The sequence below is a fragment of the Myotis yumanensis genome, unplaced genomic scaffold (genome assembly GCF_028538775.1).
Source record: "Myotis yumanensis isolate MYYU_CA2020_CCGP unplaced genomic scaffold, mMyoYum1.0.hap1 SCAF_6, whole genome shotgun sequence".
Taxonomy (NCBI): domain Eukaryota; kingdom Metazoa; phylum Chordata; class Mammalia; order Chiroptera; family Vespertilionidae; genus Myotis; species Myotis yumanensis.
The window spans coordinates 44,394,933-44,417,106 of NW_027223757.1; the positions used below are offsets into that span (position 1 = coordinate 44,394,933).

The 22,174-nt window shown below is 42.3% G+C and overlaps 1 protein-coding gene across 1 annotated transcript in view; it reads left to right on the forward strand.

The window, feature by feature from the left end:
- Positions 1–823: 823 nt before the first annotated feature.
- Positions 824–22,174, forward strand: part of COQ3 (coenzyme Q3, methyltransferase) — a 28,502-nt gene continuing 7,151 nt past the window's right edge. The window contains exons 1-4 of the mRNA XM_070419301.1: positions 824–956; positions 15,221–15,338; positions 18,732–18,884; positions 21,486–21,585. Of these exons, the coding sequence (XP_070275402.1) occupies positions 848–956; positions 15,221–15,338; positions 18,732–18,884; positions 21,486–21,585 (480 nt within the window). The 5' untranslated portion in view covers positions 824–847. The remainder of the gene's footprint in view (positions 957–15,220; positions 15,339–18,731; positions 18,885–21,485; positions 21,586–22,174) is intronic.

The window sequence follows — 22,174 nt, forward strand, 5'->3', positions numbered from 1 at the left end:
CACATGCTAAAGGGTCAAGGGTCTTTTATGCAGAGCTTTCTGCCATCTTGAGAGAGGAGCCTTGAAGAGATGGCCGAGGTCCACAACCACTCTTAGAATGAGGTCAGTATTTTACTAAGAAGCCGTAAGTGAAAGGCCATTACTGAGCTATGTAAGTTCTACTAATTCAAAAAACTTTGAAAATGTACAATGACTTTTTTTTTTTTTACCATTAATGCTGGAAATTTATTTTTCTTATCCAAGGAAAGGCTTTTATATATTTAGAGGTAAAATGTTACAAATCACCATTCTTGCTCTCAATGAAGTTTGCCTAGCCTTGGTAATTAACAGTCTCCTGCTATATAATGTATGCCCTTCCAGAATATTATCAGGTCACTTGCAGAGAATACTCAGTTTAGACTTCTGGCCCTCTGACATTGACCTTGACAATTCTTTCTTTAGAGAAGAGTTTCCATGCTTTTAAGATTCTAAGAGTGTCTAACAGGAGTGTAAATTCCCTAGGAGACATCTGTTAAATATGAAATAGAGCTACCAGGGAATAAAAGAAAAGCTAGGACGTAGCAGGAAGCAGTAACATGATGGATGGCTACTTTGGCCATGATGTCATATAGGATAGGCAGAATAGAAGGATCTTTAAGTTCGTTTGTGATAATAGAAACATTCTATACCTTAATTGCACACACAATCTGACACGTTGAGGGTGAATAACTATAGCTATATACATAAACCATCCACTAAGTGCAACCGTGATTAGATGGACTCCTGACTGCGCGAGAGTGATCCCGGAACCTTTCTGTTGGGGATCTTTTACCAGAGGGACCGGAAAAGACGTGGATCCTCTGTCACGATGTGGGTAGTGCGCAAGCTGAGCTCCTGCGGGAGCCGTTCTTTAGGAGTGTTTACATCTAGGTTTCGGGGTACACAGGCCAACTGTTCTCGCTTAACCCCGTCGGCGGGTGAGTAGGTGCCGAGGTCCCCCGCACGCGCCCACCGGGCGGACCCGCTGCTGTGCGCAGGCGCGGAGAGGGCGGCAGGCAGTCGCTGGGCTCCGCGCGGGTTCTGGAGGAGACCCGTGCCCACCGCCCGGGTCTCGCTGTCGCCCTCCCCTTCCCAGAGGCCGGGAAGAAGAGCTGAGGGCTCGTCGCGGCCGAGGGGAGCGCAGCCCGCGGGCCTCCGCCGTGGACGCAGCGGCTTTGTCGCCACTTGGTTGTGTGAGTTCCTTAGGAGCCGCGGCTGCCTGCCGGAGTCTCAAGGTCGTTGTGCGCTTTCTTCCTCCGCCCGCGGGAAGGGACGCCAGCTGCTGTCTCTTATACAAACACAATAGCGTTGTATTGTGTCTTGTTTGCACTTCTCCTGCCACTCTCAGGAATAATTTAAGGCAGCTATACCACTTTTTGATTAATAGGTTAATTCAGCAGACTGTTGGCAGCGATTAAGAAAATAATGCACTGTACTTGATGCTTGTAGAAAACAGATTATTTGCTCCCAATGTTAACCTGAAAGTTAAGTTCATTCTTTAATGAAGCTCATTTAATAAATACTGCATGCCAGGCACTGGGAATTTTAAAATGAATGATAGCTCAAGGGCCTCTAAAAAATGTTAGGATACAACTAAGATTAGGATATAATGACCAAAAAAAGGAAACGTAAAGGCCCACCAATAGAGTTACGTTGGTCCTCTCATACAGGGAAGACTAGTCTAGCTAACAAAAACGGTGATTGAGCCCTGGCCGGGTGGCTTGGTTGAAGCGTAGTCCCATACCCCAAAAGGATTGCTGGTCAGGGCACATACCTAGATTTTGGGTTCAATTCCTGGTGGGGGCATCTACTGGAGGCAACTAATGGAGCTCGCTCTCTCTCTCTCGCTCTCTCTCCCCCTCCCCCCTTAAATCAATCCTATATAATAAAACTCTAATATGCAAATTGACCAAACGGGAAGTCCAGTGGCTATGACAAACACCAAGGGCCAGAAGCTCAACACAGGAGCTGCCCGCTGGTGGTCAGTGTGCTCCCATAGGGGGAGTGCTGCTCAGCCAGAAGCTGAGCTCATGGCTGGTGAGCACAGCGGGAGCCTCGCTGAGGAGCGCAGCAGTGGTGGTGGGAGTCTCCTGCCTCTGCTGCAGGTTGGTGGTAAGGAGCAAGGGGTCCCGGACTGCGAGAGTGATGTCTGACTGCTGACCCGGACTGGGAGAAGGTGCAGGCCAGGCCGAGGGACACCCCCCTCCAGTGCATGAATTTCGTGCACCAGGCCTCTAGTAAAAACATATTCTTGGGTGAGGATGAAAAAACAAAAAGGAATGATTTAAATCAATGTGTATCCACCTGGAAAAATTATTAGGATATAGTATTAAGAAAGTGTTATAAATCAGTGTGTATTATGAACGTAGAGCTATATAGATGGAGATAGAATAGAGATACATAAAAAATTTTAGTAGTGACTATCTGTGGTGGAGTTGGTGATCTATCATTTAATCATATACTTTTTGAAATTAATTTCAGTAAACATGATTTTTATAATCAGAAATTTAGGAAAAAATACAATATAACTATTTCCAAATATTGGGAGTGAACATAGAAGGAGCACCTAATACATATTTGGGATCATGTAATCCTCTTAAATGGGTATATAGGGAGTTGTCTTGAAAGAGTTGGCCAGTTTTAGAAGCAGGTAGAGTGGCCAAAGGCACCAGCTTGAATATCTGTGAGGAGGTTTCTGGGAAACTGCAAAGTGTTCCTTGAAAAGTAGTGTAGATGGAGGGCTGCAAATGAGGGCAGAGAGTGGCAAGGGATGAGAGAGTAGACTTTTTAGGCCATGACAAGTCCTGAAAGGCCAGGTAGACCTCCTGTGGTTGACTATTTTGAAGACAGTGGGAAATGACAGAAGAAGCAACATAATCAGGCTTGTTTTTAAGAAATAACACTTGGCCTGGCTGGCGTGGCTCAGTGGTTGAGTGTTGACTTATGAACCAGGAGGTCATGGATCGATCCCCGTTCAGGGCACATGCCCAGGTTGCAGGCTCGATCCCCAGTGGGGACTGTACAGGAGGCAGCCAATTGATGATTCTCTCTCATCATTGATGTTTCTGTCTCTCCCTTTCCCTTCCTCTCTGGAATCAATAAAATATATTTTTTTAAAAATTAAGAACTAACCCTTGGCAGTTGTATAGAAAGTGGCACAGAGGCAGGCAAGACTAGGCTCCATGAGGCTTTAGAGTAGTCCAGATAATAAATGATGATTGCTGGCCTAAGATATTGGCAGGGTGTGGGTTTTGTTCACTATCAATGTAATACCTTATAGGGGCTGGATAAATGACTTTTGCAGTAAATGAAATTTCCCTCCATTACTTTAAAATCTCAAATACAAGAAAGATCACAGATTCTGGTAGAGAACGAATTGGTAGCATCCTATTTATTAATACAAACTGACTTGTTTCTCTCAATTATGGTGAGGTGTTTTTTTAAAGCCCTTGAGAATTCTGGCAATACTAATGACTGAGGGACTAATTTGCCAGATATGAGGGAGGTAAGAGGGGAGGTGAGAGAGAGATAGCGGTCATGACTGAGTAGAGAGCAGGAAGGCTCTGAGGCTCAGTTTCATAATAATACCTTATTCCTTACCTATATGTTACAGTTTACATAATTATCTAATATCTCATTTACCTACCTAAAGTCATAAAGGAGGTCGTATTTGAACTGGGTCTTAAAAGGTAGTCAGGTAGGTAGGTAGTACAGATAATGACAAGACATGAAATATAAATAATATAACCATTTGTCTTGGAGTTGCTGTAATAAAATACCTGGCTGCCTTATCAATTACAGAAATTTTTTTTTATGGTTCTGAAGACTGGGAAACCCAAGATTCTGTGTCTGGTGAGAGCCCACTTTCTGGTTCAGAGATGGAGCCTTCTTGCTCTGTCCTCTGGGATTCTTTTATAAGGCCACCAAACCAATCATGAGGGCTCCCCCTCGTGAGCTAATCACCTTGCAAAGGCCCCATGGCATGCCATCACCTTGGGAGTTACAATATGAATTTGTGGGGGGAGCGGGGGGTGGTTAAGGACACAAACATTCAGACCATCATACCATTATACTTAAGGAAAGACACAAACTCATGATAAATTAGCACTACTTGGAGATACCATTTTCATCTATTAGATTAGCAAAGATAAAAAGGTGTGATAATACATTTCATGGTGACTATCAATGTGCTATCACTGTGGGGAAACCAACATTAGAAATTCTCATCTGTTATCCATGGGGTTAAACATCTGTCAGTGGCAATTACTAATGAATAAGTGCACATGCCATTTGACACAATTCCTGGGATTTTATCTACAGGTACTCTCAAACATGCATACATATATGAAATTACTTATGTAATTCAGTCTTATGTTTTTGGAATAGCAAGAAATTAGAAATAACCTAAACAAATGTCCATTAATAGGGGACGGTGCAAGTAAATTATGAGATAAGCATATAATGGGTTACCATCAGCCCTAAAAAAAGGATGTTCTTTGTTATGAAAAAAACCTCCTAAAATACATTGTTAGGTTAAAAAGAAAGTAAGATGTAGAACAGTGATGGCGAACCTATGACACGCGTGTCAGAGGTGGCACGCAAACTCATTTTTTTTGGTTGATTTTTCTTTGTTAAATGGCATTTAAATATATAAAATAAATATCAAAAATATAAGTCTTTGATTTACTATGGTTGCAAATATCAAAAAATTTCTATATGTGACACGGCACCAGAGTTAAGTTAGGGTTTTTCAAAATGCTGACACACCGAGCTCAAAAGGTTCGCCATCACTGGTGTAGAAGAATGTGTGTACTGTGTTATATTTTGTATTAAAATAAGAGAAATTGATGAACAAAAATTATATATGTCTAAAATATCTCTGGAAGCTTACATACAAATCTAGTAACATTGGTTGCCTCCAGAGAGAGAAACTGGATAACTGGACTCAGGGGATAAGGGAGATGCTTTGTAGTGAGTCTCTTTTTCCTTTTTTTTAAAAAAATTTTTTTAATTGATTAAGTTATTACATATGTGTCCTTATCCCCACAGTACCCCCCACCCCCCCACTCATGCCCTCACCCCCCTGTTGTCTGTGTCCATTGGTTAGGCTTATATGCATGCATATAAATCCTTTGGTTGATCTCTCCCCCTTTCCCCCACCCTCCCCTGCCTTCCCTCTGAGGTTTGACGGTCTGATCGATGCTTCTCTGTCTCTGGATCTGTTTTTGTTCATCAGTTTATGTTGTTCATTATAGTCCATAAATGATTTTAAATATACTTTTATTGATTTCAGAGAGGAAGGGAGAGGGAGAGAGATATAGAAACATCAATGATGAGAGAGAATCATTGATTTGGCTGCCTTCTGCACACCCTTTACTGGGGAATCGAGCCTGCAACCTGGGCATGTGCCCTTGACCATAATCAAATCCGGGACTCTTCAGTCCGAGGCCAACGCTCTATCCACTGAGCCAAACCAGCTAGGGCGCCTCTTTGTACTTTTAATTTAAAATGTTTTATTTTGACCTTGGCCCTGGCCAGATTAGAGCGTCATCCCTACACACCAAGATTGTGGGTTTAATCCCTGGTCGGGGCACATACAAGAATCAGCCAGTGAGCCCTGACCAGTGTCTCTCAGTGGTTAGAGCATCCACCCGCATCCAAAGATCTCGGGTTTGATTACTGGTCAAGGGCATGAACCTGGTTTGCGGGCGTGTGCAGGAGGCAACCAATGTGTCTCTCTCACATTGATGTTTCTCTCCCCCTCCTCTCTTCCTTCTTTCCACTCTTTCTAAAAGTCAATGGAAAAAATATCCTCAGGTGAGGATTACCAAAAAACAAACAAACAAACAAAAACAACCAACAAATGCATAAATTTGTGGAACAACAAATGGATTTCTCCCTTCCTCTCCCTTCCTCTCTCTCTCTCCCCCCACATCCCTCTCTCCCTCTTCCTCTCTCTCTAAAATCAATCAATAAAATTTTTATTTTGAAATAATTTGAGACAAGAATTTGCAAAGATAGTAGAGGAATTTCCATATGCCCTTCACCAATTCCTTAGTGATAACATCTTAACCTAACTATAATACATTGTCAAAACCACAATTGACATTAGTATAAAACAACTAAAGTACAGACCTAATTTAGATTTTGCCACATTTACATGAACTCATTTGTGTGTGTGTGTGTGACCACATGTAGAAATTTGTGTATCAACTACCATAATCAGGATACAGAGCTGTTCTATAATCACAAAGAAATCTCGAGGTACCACTCCTTTACAGTCAGACCCTAACCCCAACCTTAACCCTTGGCAATCACTGATCTGTTCTTTATTACTAGAATTTTGTCCTTTCAACAGTGTTATATAAATGGAATTGTACAATATGTACCTTTTTGTTTTCTTTTTTTTTCTCTTTTTTCTTTTTTTATATGTACCTTTTTTAAAAATATATTTTTATTGATTTCAGAGAGGAAGGGAGAGGGACAGAGATAGAAACATCAATGATGAGAGAGATTCATTGATCAGCTACCTCCTGCATGCCCCCTACTGGGGATTGAGCCCACAATCCGGTCATGTGCCTTGACCAGAATTGAACCTGGAACCCTTCAGTCCTCAGCCAGACGCTCTATCCACTGACCCAAACCAGCTAGGGCTATTCTCTTTAATATTATGTTAGCTATTCTATTTCCTTTGCCTTTTCATATAAATTTTAGAATTAGCTTGTCTATTCTAAAAAAAAGGCTATTGGGATTTTGATAGAAATTGTGTTAAACATATAGATCATTTTGGGGAGAATTGATATTGAGTTTTCTAATTCAAAAACCAATTAAGTCTCACCATTCATTAGGTTGTCTTTGATTTCTTCTATCAGTGTTTTATATAGATTTTCAGCATGTAGACACTATACATGTTTTGTTAAATTTATACAATTGAAGTAAATCATTCTTTTTAGGACTGATTTTATTATTATTATTGGTACTAGAGGCCCGGTGCACAAAAATTTGTGCACTCGGGTGGGGGGGGCTCAGAGGGTTCCCTCAGCCCGGCCTGTGCCCTCTCGCAGTCTGGGACTCCTCGGGGGATGACCACCTGCTGGCTTAGGCCCGCTCCCTGGGAAATGGGCCTAAGCTGGCAGTCAGACATCCCTCTGGCAGCCCGGGAGCCCTCAGGGGATGTCCACTTGCCAGTGGGGAGCAGGCCTAAGCTGCAGTTGGACATCCTTAGCACTGCTGAGGAGGCGGGAGAGGCTCCCACCACCACTGCTGTACTGACAGCCGTCAGCCTGGCTTGTGGCTGAGCAGAGCTCCCCCTGTGGGAGTGCACTGACCACCAGGGGGCAGCTCCTGCATTGAGCGTCTGCCCCCTGGTGGTCAGTGTGTGTCATAGTGACCAGTCATTCCCAGTCTTTCTGTTGTTAGGGTCAATTTGCATATTACCCTTTTATTATATAGGATAGAGGCCTGGTGTATGGGTGGGGGCCAGCTTGTTTGCCCTGAAGGGTGTCCCGGATCAGGGTGGGGGTCCCGCTGGGGTGCCTGGCCAGCCTGGGTGAGTGGCTGATGGCTGTTTGCAGGCTAGCCACAGCTCCTTCAGGATGGGGGTCCCCGCTGGGGTCTCTGGCCAGCCTGGGTGAGGGGCTGATGGCTGTTTGCAGGCTGGCCAAGTCCCCCAGTGGGGACCCTCACCCCATGAGGGTGTGGCCATCCTGGGTGAGGGGCTGATGGCTGTTTGCAGGCTGGCCACAGCCCCTTCAGGGTAAGTGTCCTCCCTGAGGTGCCTGGCCAGCCTGGGTGAGGGGCTGATGGCTGTTTGCAGGCTGGCCACTGCCTCCAGCCACCCAAACTCCCTGTGGAGGCTGGCTGGAAGCAGGTATCTGGGATTTATTTATCTTCTATAATTGAAACTTCGTTGCCTGGAAGTGTGGCCACAGCCGGCCAGGTCAGGCGGGAAGCTTGGCTTCCTCCATCACCGGGGCAACCAAGCCTCCTGCTTGCTCCAGCTCCATGACTGCCGGCCGCCATCTTGGTTGGGTTAATTTGCATATAGTCGCTCTGCGTGGCTGGTGGGCGTGGCTTGGGGCATAGCGGAGGTGTGGTCAATTTGCCTGTTTCTCTTTTATTAGATTAGATTATTATTATTTAGAGAGAGAGAGAGAGAGAGACAGAAGGAGACATTGATGTGAGAGAGAAACATCAATTGGTTGCCTCCTACATGCACCCTATGGGAAATCAAACCTGCAGTCTAGGTACTTGCCCTGACTTGGAATCAAACCTGCTATGTTTTGGTATTTAGTAAGACGCTCCAACCAACTGGCCAGGGCTTTTGGAGTGATTTTAAATGGTATATCATTTTGGGTTTTGCTTTCCAATTGTTTATTGTTGTAAGTATATAGAAACAATTGACATTTTTTGTGTGTTGACCTTGTAATCTGTGACCTTGCTGAACTCACATATGAGTTTCAGGAGCTTTATTTTTTATTTTTTCCAAATAAGGAAAATTCTGTATGCCTTTTATTTCCTTCTTTTTTTCTTGTTGCCTTATTGCACTTGCTAAAATTTTTAGTGCTGTGTTAAATAAGAGTCATTAGAATGGGCATTCTTGCCTTGTTGCTGATGTTAGAGGTAAAGCACTTAGTTTTTCACCATTAAGTACTATGTGAGCTGTAGGAATTTTATGGATGCTCTATAGCAGTGGTTCTCAACCTGTGGGTCGGACCCCTTTGGGGGTGGAACGACCCTTTCACAGAGGTCGCCTAAGACCATCGGAAAACACATATATAATTACGTATTGTTTTTGTGATTAATCACTATGCTTTAATTATGTTCAATTTGTAACAATGAAATTGGGGGTCACCACAACATGAGGAACTGTATTAATGGGTCGCGGCATTAGGAAGGTTGAGAACCACTGCTCTATAGATTGAAGAATTTTCCTTCTATTCTTAGTTTGCTGAGAATTTTTAATCATGTAGGTGTGGTTTTGTCAAATGTTTTATCCATATCAGGTAAGATTATGTGGTTTTTCTTCTTTTAATTAATATGGTAGATTACATTCATTTTCTAATATGGAACTAAGTGTTGCATAGCTGGAATAAGTCCCACTTGGCTGTGCTATAGTATTCTTTTTACATGTTGCTGTATTCTATTTACTAATTATTGAGAATTTTTGTGTCTGTTCATGAGAGAAATTGGTCTCTGGTTTTCTTTACTGTGCCAGCTTTGTCTGGCTTTCTTATCAGAGTAATGCTGACTTTATAAAATGGGTTGGGAGGTGTTCCTCTTATTTTTAAAAGAAATTGGGTAGAATTGGTTGTTTTCTTCTTCTTCAAGTGTTTGGTAGAATTCACTAGGGAAGCAATCCGAGCCTGGAGATTTATTTTTCAGAAGATTTTAACTATGAATTCAACTTCTTTAGCAGTTATAGGACTATTCAGGCTATGTGTTTCAGCTTGTATGGGTTTTGGTAATTGGTGATTTTCATGGAATTGGTTCATTTTGTCTAAACTGTAGAACTTCTCTGTGTAGAGTTTTTAGTATTCCCTGATCATTCTTTTTATGCCTCTAGAGTTGATAGTGATATCCTCTCTTTAATTTCTGATATTGGTAATACAGGTCTTCTCTTTCTTTGTCAGCCTTGCTAGAAGCTTATTAACTTTAGTGATCTTTGAGAAGAACTAACTTTTGCCTTGATTTATTTTATCTATTCTGTTTTATTTTAATTACTAGAGATCCAGTGCATGAAATTCATGCACGGGTGCGGTCCCTAAGCCTGGCCAGTGATCAAAATGCGAGCATCTGGCATGGTAGGGCAGGTTCCAGCTGACCCCTGGGCCCTGGGAAGCACCTGGGCCCTGCGCCCCCCTCCGCCTGAGTTAAAGTGCCCGAGTCCCCATGTGGAGATGCGATGAGCACGGCCAGATGCAGCGGGCCTGTGCACAGCATGGGCCTCTGAGCCGCCCAGTGGCGCCACACGGAAGCCAGGCAGGCAGCACGCTCTCTCCTGGCTGGCCTTGCAGATTGGCTCCTTTATGACCTACGGGGAGCCCAACTGGCCCCTGTGGTCCTGGTGTCTGCGGCCGGCTCACCCAGAAGAGGCTGCACGGGTGCGGGGTGGGCTCCTCGTAGGCACCCAGCATGCGAGCTCTGGCGTCCCAGGGGAGGATAGCAGGGAAAGTGAGAGTGAGCTCGGTGGACACCCCACATTCTCACCGCACCTCCGTCCCCGTCACCTCTGCCCCCAGGTAGCCGGCAACAGGTCGCAGCGCGCTGCCCTATGGTGGTCAACAAACATCATAGTGAGCGGTCGAACTCCCAGTCTCCCGGTCGAATGACTGCCTGAGGGGACTTTGCATATTAGGCTTTTATTATATAGGACTAGAGGCCCAGTGTATGACATTTGTGCACTGTGGGGGGGTGTCCCTCAGCCCAGCCTGCACCCTCTCCAATCTGGGACCCCTTGAGGGATGTCCGACTGCCACTTTAGGCCCGATCCTCCCCTACAGGCCTGGTCCCCCCCCCCCCCCAACTGCCCTCCCCTGGCAGCCTGGCCGCCCCCAACTGCCCTCCCCTGCTGGCCCGGTCGCCCCAATTGCCCTCTCCTGCTGGCCCGGTTGCCCCCAACTGCCCTCCCCTGCTGGCCTGGTCCCCACCAACTGCCCTCCCCTGCTGGCCTGGTCGCCCCAATTGCCCTCTCCTGCCAGCCCGGTTGCCCCCAACTGCCCTCCCCTGTCGGCCATCTTGTAGTGGCCATCTTGTGACCACATGGGGGTGGCCATCTTGTGTGAGGGTGTAATGGTCAATTTGCATATTACCTCTTTATTGTATAGTAATATTAATATCTACATTTAAAAAAAATATATATTTTTTGAAGTATTATCCATGACAGCGTTTTATTTTTATTTTTATTTTTTTAAATTAAACCTTTATTGTTTAGATTATTACAGTTGTTCCTCTTTTTTTCCCCCATAGCTCCCCTCCACCCGATTCCCCTCCCACCCTCCACCCTCACCCCCCACCACTGTCCTCATTCATAGGTGCACGATTTTTGTCCAGTCTCTTCCCGCATCCCCCACACCCCTTTCCCCCCCAAGAATAGTCAGTCCACTTCCTTTCTATGCCCCTGATTCTATTATAATCACCAGTTTATTCTGATCATCAGATTATTTATTCACTTGATTTTTAGATTCACTTGTTGATGGATGTGTATTTGTTGTTCATAATTTGTATCTTTACCTTTTTCTTCTTTTTCCTCTTCTTAAAAGATACCTTTGAGCATTTCATATAATACTGGTTTAGTGGTGATGAACCCCTTTAGCTTTTCCTTATCTGTGAAGCTCTTTATCTGACCTTCAATTCTGAATGATAGCTTTGCTGGATAAAGTAATCTTGGTTGTAGGTTCTTGGCATTCATCACTTTGAATATTTCTTGCCACTCCCTTCTGGCCTGCAAAGTTTCTGTTGAGAAATCAGCTGACAGTCGTATGGGTATTCCCTTGTAGGTAACTGACTGTCTTTCTCTTGCTGCTTTTAGGATTCTCTCTTTGTCTTTTGCTCTTGGCATTTTAATGATGATGTGTCTTGGTGTGGTCCTCTTTGGATTCCTTTTGTTTGGGGTTCTCTGCGCTTCCTGGACTTATAAGTCTATTTCTTTCATCAGGTAGGGGAAGTTTTCTGTCATTATTTCTTCAAATAGGTTTTCAATATCTTGCTCTCTCTCTTCTTCTGGCACCCCTATAATTCGAATGTTGGTACACTTGAAGCTGTCCCAGAGGCTCCTTACACTATCTTCGTATTTTTGGATTCTTTTTTCATTTTGCTTTTCTGGTTGGGTGTTTTTTGCTTTTTCGTATTTCAAATCTTTGACTTGATTTGTGCGATCTTCTGGTCTGCTGTTGGGAGTCTGTATACTATTCTTTATTTCAGTCAGTGTATGCTTAATTTCTAGTTGGTCCTTTATCACAACATCCAGGGTCTCATTAGATTTCTTGAGGATCTCATTAAGTTTATCAGTGGTTTCTAGAAAATTCTTGAAAAACCTTAAAAAGTGTGGTTTTGAACTCTATATCCAGTAGTTTGCTTTCCTCCATTTCTGTCATTTGTGTCCTGTTTCTTTGTCTCCGCATTTTTTATGCTTCGCTGTGTTGATAGAGTGGCTTTCTGTGCTAAGTGTCCTATAGGGCCCAGTGGCTCCGCCTCCCCAATTACCTGAGGTGGATACTCTTGGTGCACCCCTTGTGGGCTTTGTGCACAGTCTTGTTGTAGTTAAGCCTTGATTGTTGTAGGTAACACTGGGAGGAATTGACCTCCAGGCCAATTGGCTGTGAGAATCAGCTGTGTCTACAGGGGAGAACTTCTGTGCTGAAGACACCCTTATGGGGCAAGACTTGCTTCAGTGGGGCTTTGGTGCTCACTGAGTCTGCCCCCTGAGTGTGTCCCTTATGGATCTGAGGAGTTGTAATTGGATGGTCCCACTCTGACCACTGGGTACACTGGCTCTTGGATCTAAGGAGGTGCTAATCTAGCCTCTGCCTGAGGTTACCCAGCAGAAGCCAGCTGTAAAGCAATGCAAGTTGCCATGGGGCCTTGGGCCAGCTGCAGTTTGTTAAGTAATTTTCAGATTACAAAGGGCCGGGCCTGTCATATGCAAAAGCTTCCTTGCACGGCTTGGGCGGGGCGGGGTCCCAGGGGATCAACAGGGGGGGTGGAGTGAGCAGTTATGGCTGCTCTCAGTCCTGCCCTCAGAGGCCCCGGCAATCGCTGCAAGCACCTCCGAGAGAAAGCTGCCCTCGAGTTCTGACCGATGCCAGACAGTCCCGCTTCTCCCGTATGAGTCTGGGTCCCCAGAGACTCACCCGGAACAGGAGCTCAGAGCTTGAGACTCCCTCCCGATTGAAAAAGACAATCGTGTCCTCAGCCGCCAGCTCTCTCCGCATGCACCTCTGCACCTTTGTATTTTACTTACGCACCGCACCTCCTCTGAGTCTCGGTATGCTTTTCTCTTTCCTTCTAGTTGTAGAATTTCCACTCAGCCAGCCTTCCTGTGGTTCTGGATGATGTCCGTTCCGTCTTTCAGTTGTATTTTTGAAGTGGTTGTGAGAGGCAGCAATCTCCGGTGTTTACCTATGCCGCCATCTTGGTTTCTCCAAAAAATATATTTTTATTGATTTCAGAGAGGAAGAGAGAAGGATAGGGAGATAGAAACATCAGTGATGAGAGAGAATCATTGATTGGCTGCCTCCTGAACACCCCCTACTGGGGAATCAAGCCAACAACCCCAAGCATGTGCCCTTGACCAGAATCGAACTTGGGACCCTTCAGTCTGTAGGCCAGTGCTCTATCCACTGAGCCAAACCAGCTAGGGCATTAATATCTACTTTTATCATTATTTTCTTTTGTCTGCTTGCTTTGGGTTTATTTTACTTTCCTTTTGCTAGTTTGTTGAGGTGGTAATTTAGATTGTTGACTTGAGACCTTTCCTTTTTTCTAATATGCATATTTAGTGCTATAAGTTTCCCTTTAAATACTGCTTTAACTATGTCTATAGATTTTTATATATTGTATGTTTTATTTCAGTTTTGTTTCCCTGAGACTTTGTCTTGACTCATGGATTGTTTAGAATTGTGTTGTTTAATTCCTAAGTGTTTTGTTCTTTTCATGTTATCTTTCTGTTATTTATTTCTGGTTTGAGTCCACTACAGTCAGAGAACATAGTTTATATGATTTCACTTCTCTTGAAGATGTGAAGGTTTCTTTTTTTTTTTTTAATTTTTAAAAAAAAATATATTTTATTGATTTTTTACAGAGAGGAAGGGAGAGGGACAGAAAGCTAGAAACATCAATGAGAGAGAAACATCGATCAGCTGCCTCCTGCACACTCCCCACTGGGGATGTGCCCGCAACCAAGGTACATGCTCTTGACCGGAATCGAACCTGGGACCCCTGAGTCCGCAGGCTGACTCTCTATCCATTGAGCCAAACCGGTTAGGGCTGAAGGTTTCTTTTATATCTCAGGATATGGTCTATCATTATGAATGCTCCATACATACTTGAAAGAATGTACATTTTGTTTTTGTTTGGGTGGAATGTTTGATAAATTTCAATTAGATGGTGCCCTAATCTAATTGGGTGGCTCATTTGGTTGGAGTTTCATCCCATCCATCAAAAAGGTTGCGAGTTTGATTTCTGGTCAGGGCACATACCAAAGTTTTGGGTTTGATCCCTAGTTGTGTCATGTACCAATCAATGTCTCTCTCTCTCCCCCCCGCCCCCGCCCCCTCTGAAATCAATAAACATATCCTCAGGTAAGAATTTTAAAAAATTCAATTAGATCTTGTTGGTTGATGGTGTTATTCAGTTCTTCTGTATCCTTTTGATCTTCTGTCTAGTGGTACTATCAATTACTGAGAAAGGGGTGTTGAAATTTCCAAATATAGTTATAGATTATTTCTCCTCTTAGTTCTATTTTTGCTTCATGTGTTTTGAAATCCTTGTTTGGCATATACACATTTAGGATTGGCTTATTTTCTTGGTGGATTGTCCTTCTTATCATAATGTAATAAGCATGGTAATTTTCTTTGCTATAAGGTGTACTTTGTCTAAATGCTTTTGAACAGTTGAATGTTCTGCAGCAGAGTAAGTAGCTCATAAAGCAGGTCCCTACGTAAGTTTGAATATATGAACTAGATGAGTGCTATTTTAAAATGTTTTATACCACAGTTTTTTCTTCTGTAAAGGGTGTTGAACATATGTATATGTCCATTTTATGTAGCTAACATGGAAGTGACAGAATTTGAACTAGTTTTGACATATAATCTCAGAATCAGTATTACCCTAGTTTAAAAGGTAATATAGTTTTTTTTTACTTTATTTAATAGTTGACACTAATACAGATGTCCTCATTTCTCCCCTTAAAAGGTAATACAGTTTTAATTTGAATATCACTTTTTATAATTTTGTACAGCGTAATGTGGATGCAAAAACTAATGGTGTGAAAAAACTTTTACATATTCATACTTATGTTTGCAAACTATAATTTCAGAAATGTCTGATTAGAGTTAGATGATGGAATGCAAGACCTTTATTTTATATGTTAGAATAAAATCTAAAATTAAAAAAAAACCTTCTAGTTTCTTCAAATACATATATATTAAGGATTCATGCTGTGCTTTCTCTAAACATTTAATTTTTTTCCCAATTTATCTAGGGAATCAGCTCAGTTGGACTCTACAAATTAAACCATGGGTTTTCAGTAAATACAGGATCATGTGGTTCAGATCTTATAGAATGACTTTTGCCTGCTTGAATACAATGAAAAGTTACAGGTAAGTTTATTCATTACTGTGGCAAATATTTACATAATTATGTAAATAATAGTTTTATATTGGTTGTGTTTAATAACCCAGTCAGTATTTAATAGCTCACATGATTTAATTAAGGTACTTTTATTTATCTACATATTCTTATTTTTGCAGGAACTTTTAAATTTGGAATATGTCAAACCCACAGAAAAATTGTAAAATAATATATAGTGCATACCCTTTATCCATATTCAGAGATAGATTTTATTTTTAATATAAGACTATATAGCTTGAAGAAGTACTTTTTACTTCCTCATAATATCCTTATGACAGGACACAAATAATGCAGTGCTTAAAATTATAAATGATTTGGATGTAATATAACTAGTATAATAAGGCGGATAAGTATATATTTTAGGTAAGACTGAATCAAAGTCTTTCTGTATTCTTATTTTATAAACCAACTTCTAACCTTGTAAAAAAATATTGCATAGCTTTAAGGTATGAGTGCATACTTCTCCTTGTGAATGAGCTATTTCCTTTAAGCTTGGGTGTATGTGAAATCATTCTTATAGTCAACTGAGCAACCACCTACTGTTACCTATGTAAGTTTGTCCTTGATTACTGAGTCTTTGGATGAAGCATGGAAAAGGAGGGTGACAGTCATAGCATAATATTAAAGAAGAGTGATATTTAGCTTTTAAAAGGATAATAAGTAATCCATATAGAATGTATTCTATTTAGCTAAGAAAAACATAATAAAAATTTGAGTGGCATTACCTATTTTATCATTACAACCTATATTCTCTTACCCAAGAATCTTTGGAGGGTTTTCCTATCATGTACTTTGACATGAAACTTGGTGTCGTTTTCTGTCTGATTCCTGTTTAGGCCTTGTTAGATCCCATCTGATTAAAAAAAAATTTTAGATTAATTACATGCTTGTCTGGGCCTCTGGTCTCAGATTATTCATTTGAGCACCAGCTGTGTTCCAGGAAATGTACTAGTCACTAGGAATAAAATGGTAAGCGAGACAGTCCATGCTTTACCCTCATAGTACTTATGTGTTTAGTGGGGAGACCAGATCAAATAACCACATAAAAGTAGTATAAAGATGTATAGGACTTAAAATAGGGGAATATGACCCAGTTTTGAATGGGGGAAGACTTCTTAGATGACATTCCATTCAAACTAAGAGCTGAAAGAAGAGAAGGAATTAAATGGGTTTATAGAGGAAGGAATGGGTAATCTATATATATAAAAGCCTTAGCAACCATTACGACAGGTCGACCGGTCACTATGACAATGCACTGACAACCAGGGGAGCAGACGCTCAATGCAGGAGCTGCCCCCTGGTGGTCAATGCATGCCCACAGCCAACCTCCCATGGCTGGCTAAGTTCCCATGGTCCCTTCCCCCCTGCTGGCCGGCCCTGATTGGCCCCAATCAGCCCCGATCGCCAGCCAAGCCAAGGGACCCCACCCATGCACAAATTTGTGCGCCGGGCCTCTAGTGTGAGAATAATGTTTCAGGGAGAGGTAATAACATATACAAAGTACCTGAGGAAGAAGCAAGCATGGTCAGTTCAAAGAACTGAAAGAAGGCTTAAGTGGCTGAAGTGGGGAAGATGAAGAGAGTAGTAGATAGTTATGGAGAGCAGATTGGAGGGGGGTGAAGTAGGAAGCAGGCGGGCTAATCAGAGGCTAGGATAATGATTAACATAGGAGATGATGGGAGCTTGGACTAGGATGATAGCAGTCAAAATGAAAAAAAGAAGATGGAGGCATCTGGCTTCAAATCCTGATTCTACCACTTAATCTCTCTAAGCTTCCCTTTTCTTATCTGTGTAATAGAGATAATCCTATGTAATAAAAGCCTAATATGCTAAATGTCCGGTCGTCCCTTCAGCCTTTCAGCCAATCAAAGCATAATATGCTAATGATAGCTAAGGCTGCTCAACCTCTTGCTATCATGTGCACTGACCACCAGGGGGCAGATGCTCCAACTGGTAGGTTAGCTTGCTGCTGGGGTCCAGCTGATCGGGACTGAGTGAGATGGGCTGAACATGCCCTGGAGCCCTCCCGTGGTCCCTTCCCAGCTGGCCAACCTTCCGCAGGCCATCTCACTCCCCAGCCCTGATAGTGCACCAGTGGCCTGGCTTGCGCCCTCTCGCAATCTGGGACCCCTTGGGGGATGTTGGAGAGCCGGTTTCTGCCCAATGGCAAATGACCGGTCGCTATGATGTGCACTGACCACCAGGGGGCAGATGCTCAATGCAGGAGCTGCCCCCTGGTGGTCAGTGCATTCCCACAGGGGGAGCGCTGCTCAGCCAGAAGCCAGGCTCACAACTGGTGAGTGCAGCGGCAGTGGCGGGAGCCTCTCCCGCTTCTGCGACAGCGCTAAGGATGTCCGGCTGACGCAGGGAGCAGGCCTAAGCCGTCAGTTGGACATCCTCCGAGGGTCCCTGGACTGTGAGAGGGCGCAGGCCGGGATGAGGGGGACCACCCCCCGAGTGCAGAATGTCATGCACCAGGCCTCTAGTGAGATAATAATAGTAGTATGTACCTTGTAAAGTTGCTGGGAAGATTAGGTGAAATGATCTGACATATGTTGAATTCTTTTTTTTTTTTTTTATATATATTTTATTGATTTTTTACAGAGAGGAAGGGAGAGAGATAGAGAGTTAGAAACATCGATGAGAGAGAAACATCAATCAGCTGCCTCCTGCACACCTCCCACTGGGGATGTGCCCGCAACCCAGGTACATGCCCTTGACTGGAATCGAACCTGGGACCTTTCAGTCCGCAGGCCGACGCTCTATCCACTGAGCCAAACGGTTTCGGCTGAATTCTTAAATAGTAACAACATTAGTAAGTACTCAATAAATGGTTATTGCTACCACTACTACTACTACTATTATTATTAAACTAGAGGCCCGGTGCATGGGGAGGCATGGCCTGCGGGCATTGGCCCATTGTGAGAGCGCCACTCATCCTGGTCAGCCAAGTGTTGCTTTCACTGTGGCAGTGCACTGAGCACCAGGGGGCAGCTCCTGCGTTGAGCGTCTGCCCCCTGGTGGTCAGTGCGCATCATAGTGACTGGTCAACTGGTCGCTCTGGTTGTTCCACCGTTCGGTCGCTGAGCTTTTATTACATAGGCTGTGACCCAGAAGGCCAACTTATGTGGTTTCATTTTCAGTGTAACTTACTCCAAAAGCAAATTAATTGTTTCATCTGTGAATAAAATGTATTTTAAGCAGTGTGATTATAAGGAAACTGGTTTTGAAGCATCAAAATGAGCAATACATGTATTTCGAATCTAATAAATTATAAATTAGAATATCGTTGTACATATTATACTCATGTTACATTTTTAAAACCAGCAGTTTTTGCCTGGCTCTTCATTTTGACTTCTTAGATACCCTTGGACAAGACCTTACAGTACTTCTCGAACCACTGTAGACAGCAGTGAGATGAAAACCTTCCTGGCCCTGGCTCACAGGTGGTGGGATGAGCAAGGAGTATATGCACCTCTTCATTCTATGAATGACCTGAGGGTGCCATTTATTAGGTAACGTTACAGAAATTCTAAGTCTTTTAACATGCAAGTCCTTTTAATAATTCACCTTCTTTTCAGTTCATTTTTCTCTTGATTTATACCTAGGTTAAAAAATGCTGTATTTTAAGTTCACTTTAGAAATTAGGGAGATTCTCTTCAATGTCCATTGTTTGAAACCATTAATTTTTTATAACATCCAAGTTCTAGGCTGCTTTTGTAAATTAACTTGAAGCATGTTTGGACATTATCTGGTTAATTAGAATTAAATCCTTATGAAAAGAAACTAGGGTCCTATGGCATCAAGATCATTTTACAACAACTTTGACCTTTAGGCAGTTCTGATAAAGGGAATACTACCAAGATAGTTCAATTTAACAAATATTTATTAAGAACTTACCTTGTGGCCGAGGCCGGTTTGGCTCAGTGGATGGAGCGTCGGCCTGTGGACTGGGGGGTCCCAGGTTCGATTCCGGTCGGGGGCGTGTACCTGGGTTGCGGGCACGTCCCCGGTGGGGGATGTGCAGGAGGCAGCTGATTGATGTTTCTCTCCCATCGATGTTTCTGGCTCTCTGTCTCTCTCCCTTCCTCTCTGTGGAAGATCAATGGAATGTATTTAAAAAAAAAAAAAAAAAAAAAGAACTTACCTTGTGTAGAGTTTGGGGGCTAGACACTGTAAAAGCTACTAAGACATTCATCAGTTGAAACATAGTCTACGTACTTCAGGAACTTATAGTTTGCTGTCAGAGGTAAAGGCCAGAGTTCATTAGACTCCATTTATAAAGAAATTGTTCATTCGTTTATTTGTTTATTAAACATTTTTGAGCAGCCGAGATGGGCATGGCACTGCGATAGACACAGAATGTCAGACTCACACTGCCCTCAGGGACTTGATTGGTTTTTGCTGGTTCATCATTGCAGCACAAAGGGAAATGTGGGCTTCTTTATATTATTACTGAATTTTTTTAAACACTAAGGCAGGGAGAAGCAAAATGTCATTCTTTAGTTTAGATCAGAGGTTCTCAAAAGTGTAGGCCCTGGACTAGCAACATCAGTATCACCTGGGAACTTATTAGAAAAGCAAAATTCTCAGGCCTCACCTTGGACCTGTTGCTTTGGTTACGGGGATGGGTGAGCTGTCTGTGTTTGAGCAAACCTTTCAGATAATTTTCATATATTCTCAGCTTGAGAACTACTGTATTCAGACTACCATGACACTGTCATTTAGACCATTCTAAAAAAGATCACCCAGGGTAGTGCAAGTTATGGTTAGAAGTTTAGATTTTATTCTGAGCATAATTAGAAGCCATCAAAGGGGAACGATATGATCAAAATTATGGTGTAAGGTATTCATTTGGGTGATGTGTGAAGAATGGATTGGATTTCATTTCAAATGGGTCCTTTCAATATGTTATAACATTCTGAAGTTATCTATTTGACCACTACCAAGGTTATTCTTAGGAGTCAATTAATTTTAATAGCAATAAAAGATATCCTAAGGTATATTTATTATATATAACACAACTTAAAAGTTTAGTTTTCAATACTGTTAGGTATATATCTATCAGTGTGTGTGTATGTGTGTGTGTGTGTGTGTGTGTATGTGTGTGCGTGCGCGTGCGCACGCGCGCGCAAGTGTGCGCATGTGCTTATGTTTGCATATGTGGTAAAGTATGACTAAGTATGATAATAAAAATATTACTATGGTGATCTTAGAATTAAGTTTATCTGATTTGGATGCCTGTTTACATGATCATGAAAACACCATTAAATTAGAAGATTAAAAGAGACTCAATTTAGAAGGGAATATAGGCAAATTCTGAAAATGTAGATTTCCAATCTCCTTTTTCTAAGCCCTGTAAATAACCTATTTGTTGCAGATATGAAATGGATGTAGCAAGTACTGACAATGTAGTAAATAGGTGACAGGATATCTCAAGCAAATAAATTAGGTTAATCTAAACTAGATTATTTTAAGTTTTTCTTTAAGTCATGACTAAACTAACAATTAAGTCATAATTATTGCTATACTAGGGGCCCAGTGCACAAAATACATGTGGCTGCCAGCCAGGTACTCCCTCCCTTCCCCTGGCTGGCCCCGCCCCCTGGTCAGACTCCCAGGAAACGCCCAGTGGAGGGGACAATTTGCATACTATGCTATTATGTAGGATTATTTCAAGAACTTTACTTTAAACCTCTTGCTTTTGATTATTTAAAATATGTTATAAATTAGCTCAAGCTGTACCACTCAGTGGTTGGGCATCGACCAATGAACCAAGAGGTCCTCAGTTCGATTCCTGGTGCGGGGGGGGGGGGGGGGGGGCCGGGGAGGGGCGGCTAGGAGGCAACCAATCAATGTCTCTCTCTTATCAAGATTTTATCTCTCTATCCCTCTTCCTTCCTCTGTCTTACAAAAATCCAATAAAGGTGTATTAAAACAAAAACAAAAATATCTTGTAAATTAAACAGTTATTTCTGAAAATAAAATACCTGTTTACCTAAAAAATGAATAATCCATTTTAAAATGAGAATTTAATATTTCATTGAAAAAATGTACTTTTAAGATTTAATTGATAAAACTCAATAACTTTTATATGTTTTGAATTTTTTAAAAAGAGACAATCTTTTAAAAACAATTGCTAATCACCAGCCAGGAAAACCTTTGTCTGGGATGAAGATTCTTGATGTTGGCTGTGGTGGTGGATTGTTAACTGAAGTAAGTGATTTACAACATTTTCTTAAAAATATAAAAATTTCAGAAAATTATAGTGAGGATTTTTTTTTTCCACAGAATAGCTTTGGAAATTTTGGTGTCTCTTCTATCCCAAGAGATTAGGCAATTTCCACTGCTTAGGTGCTATGATAAGCCGTCCTTTGCCTTTGCTTCCATATTAAAACCTAACAGAGTTTTGCCTGCTTGTAGGGCTCTTCCCTTCTCGGGTGCTTTAGAGTACTTGGAAGAATACTCATCCTCTCTGTGAAGATTTGCTTTAGCTTATAGTAAATTTATGCACTGTAGCTTTATTTTGTATTCTCCTATCAATGCTGCATCATAATCTGATCTCTGAAAGATATTTTAAGCAACAGTATAGGATATAAATCTAAGTGAAGGATCAGTGGGATGTGGTCTGTCGAGGTCCATAACAGCAAGTTGAGAGCGAGCCTGACCGAGGCCTTTGGTGCATAGCTAAGTTCCACATGCATAGGAAACATGTTCTTCATGTGGCAGTGGGCTGGTCTCTCTGACATCAATTATAAAATCTCAGGAAATGTAAAATATGTGAAAATACATCCCTTAGACTCAA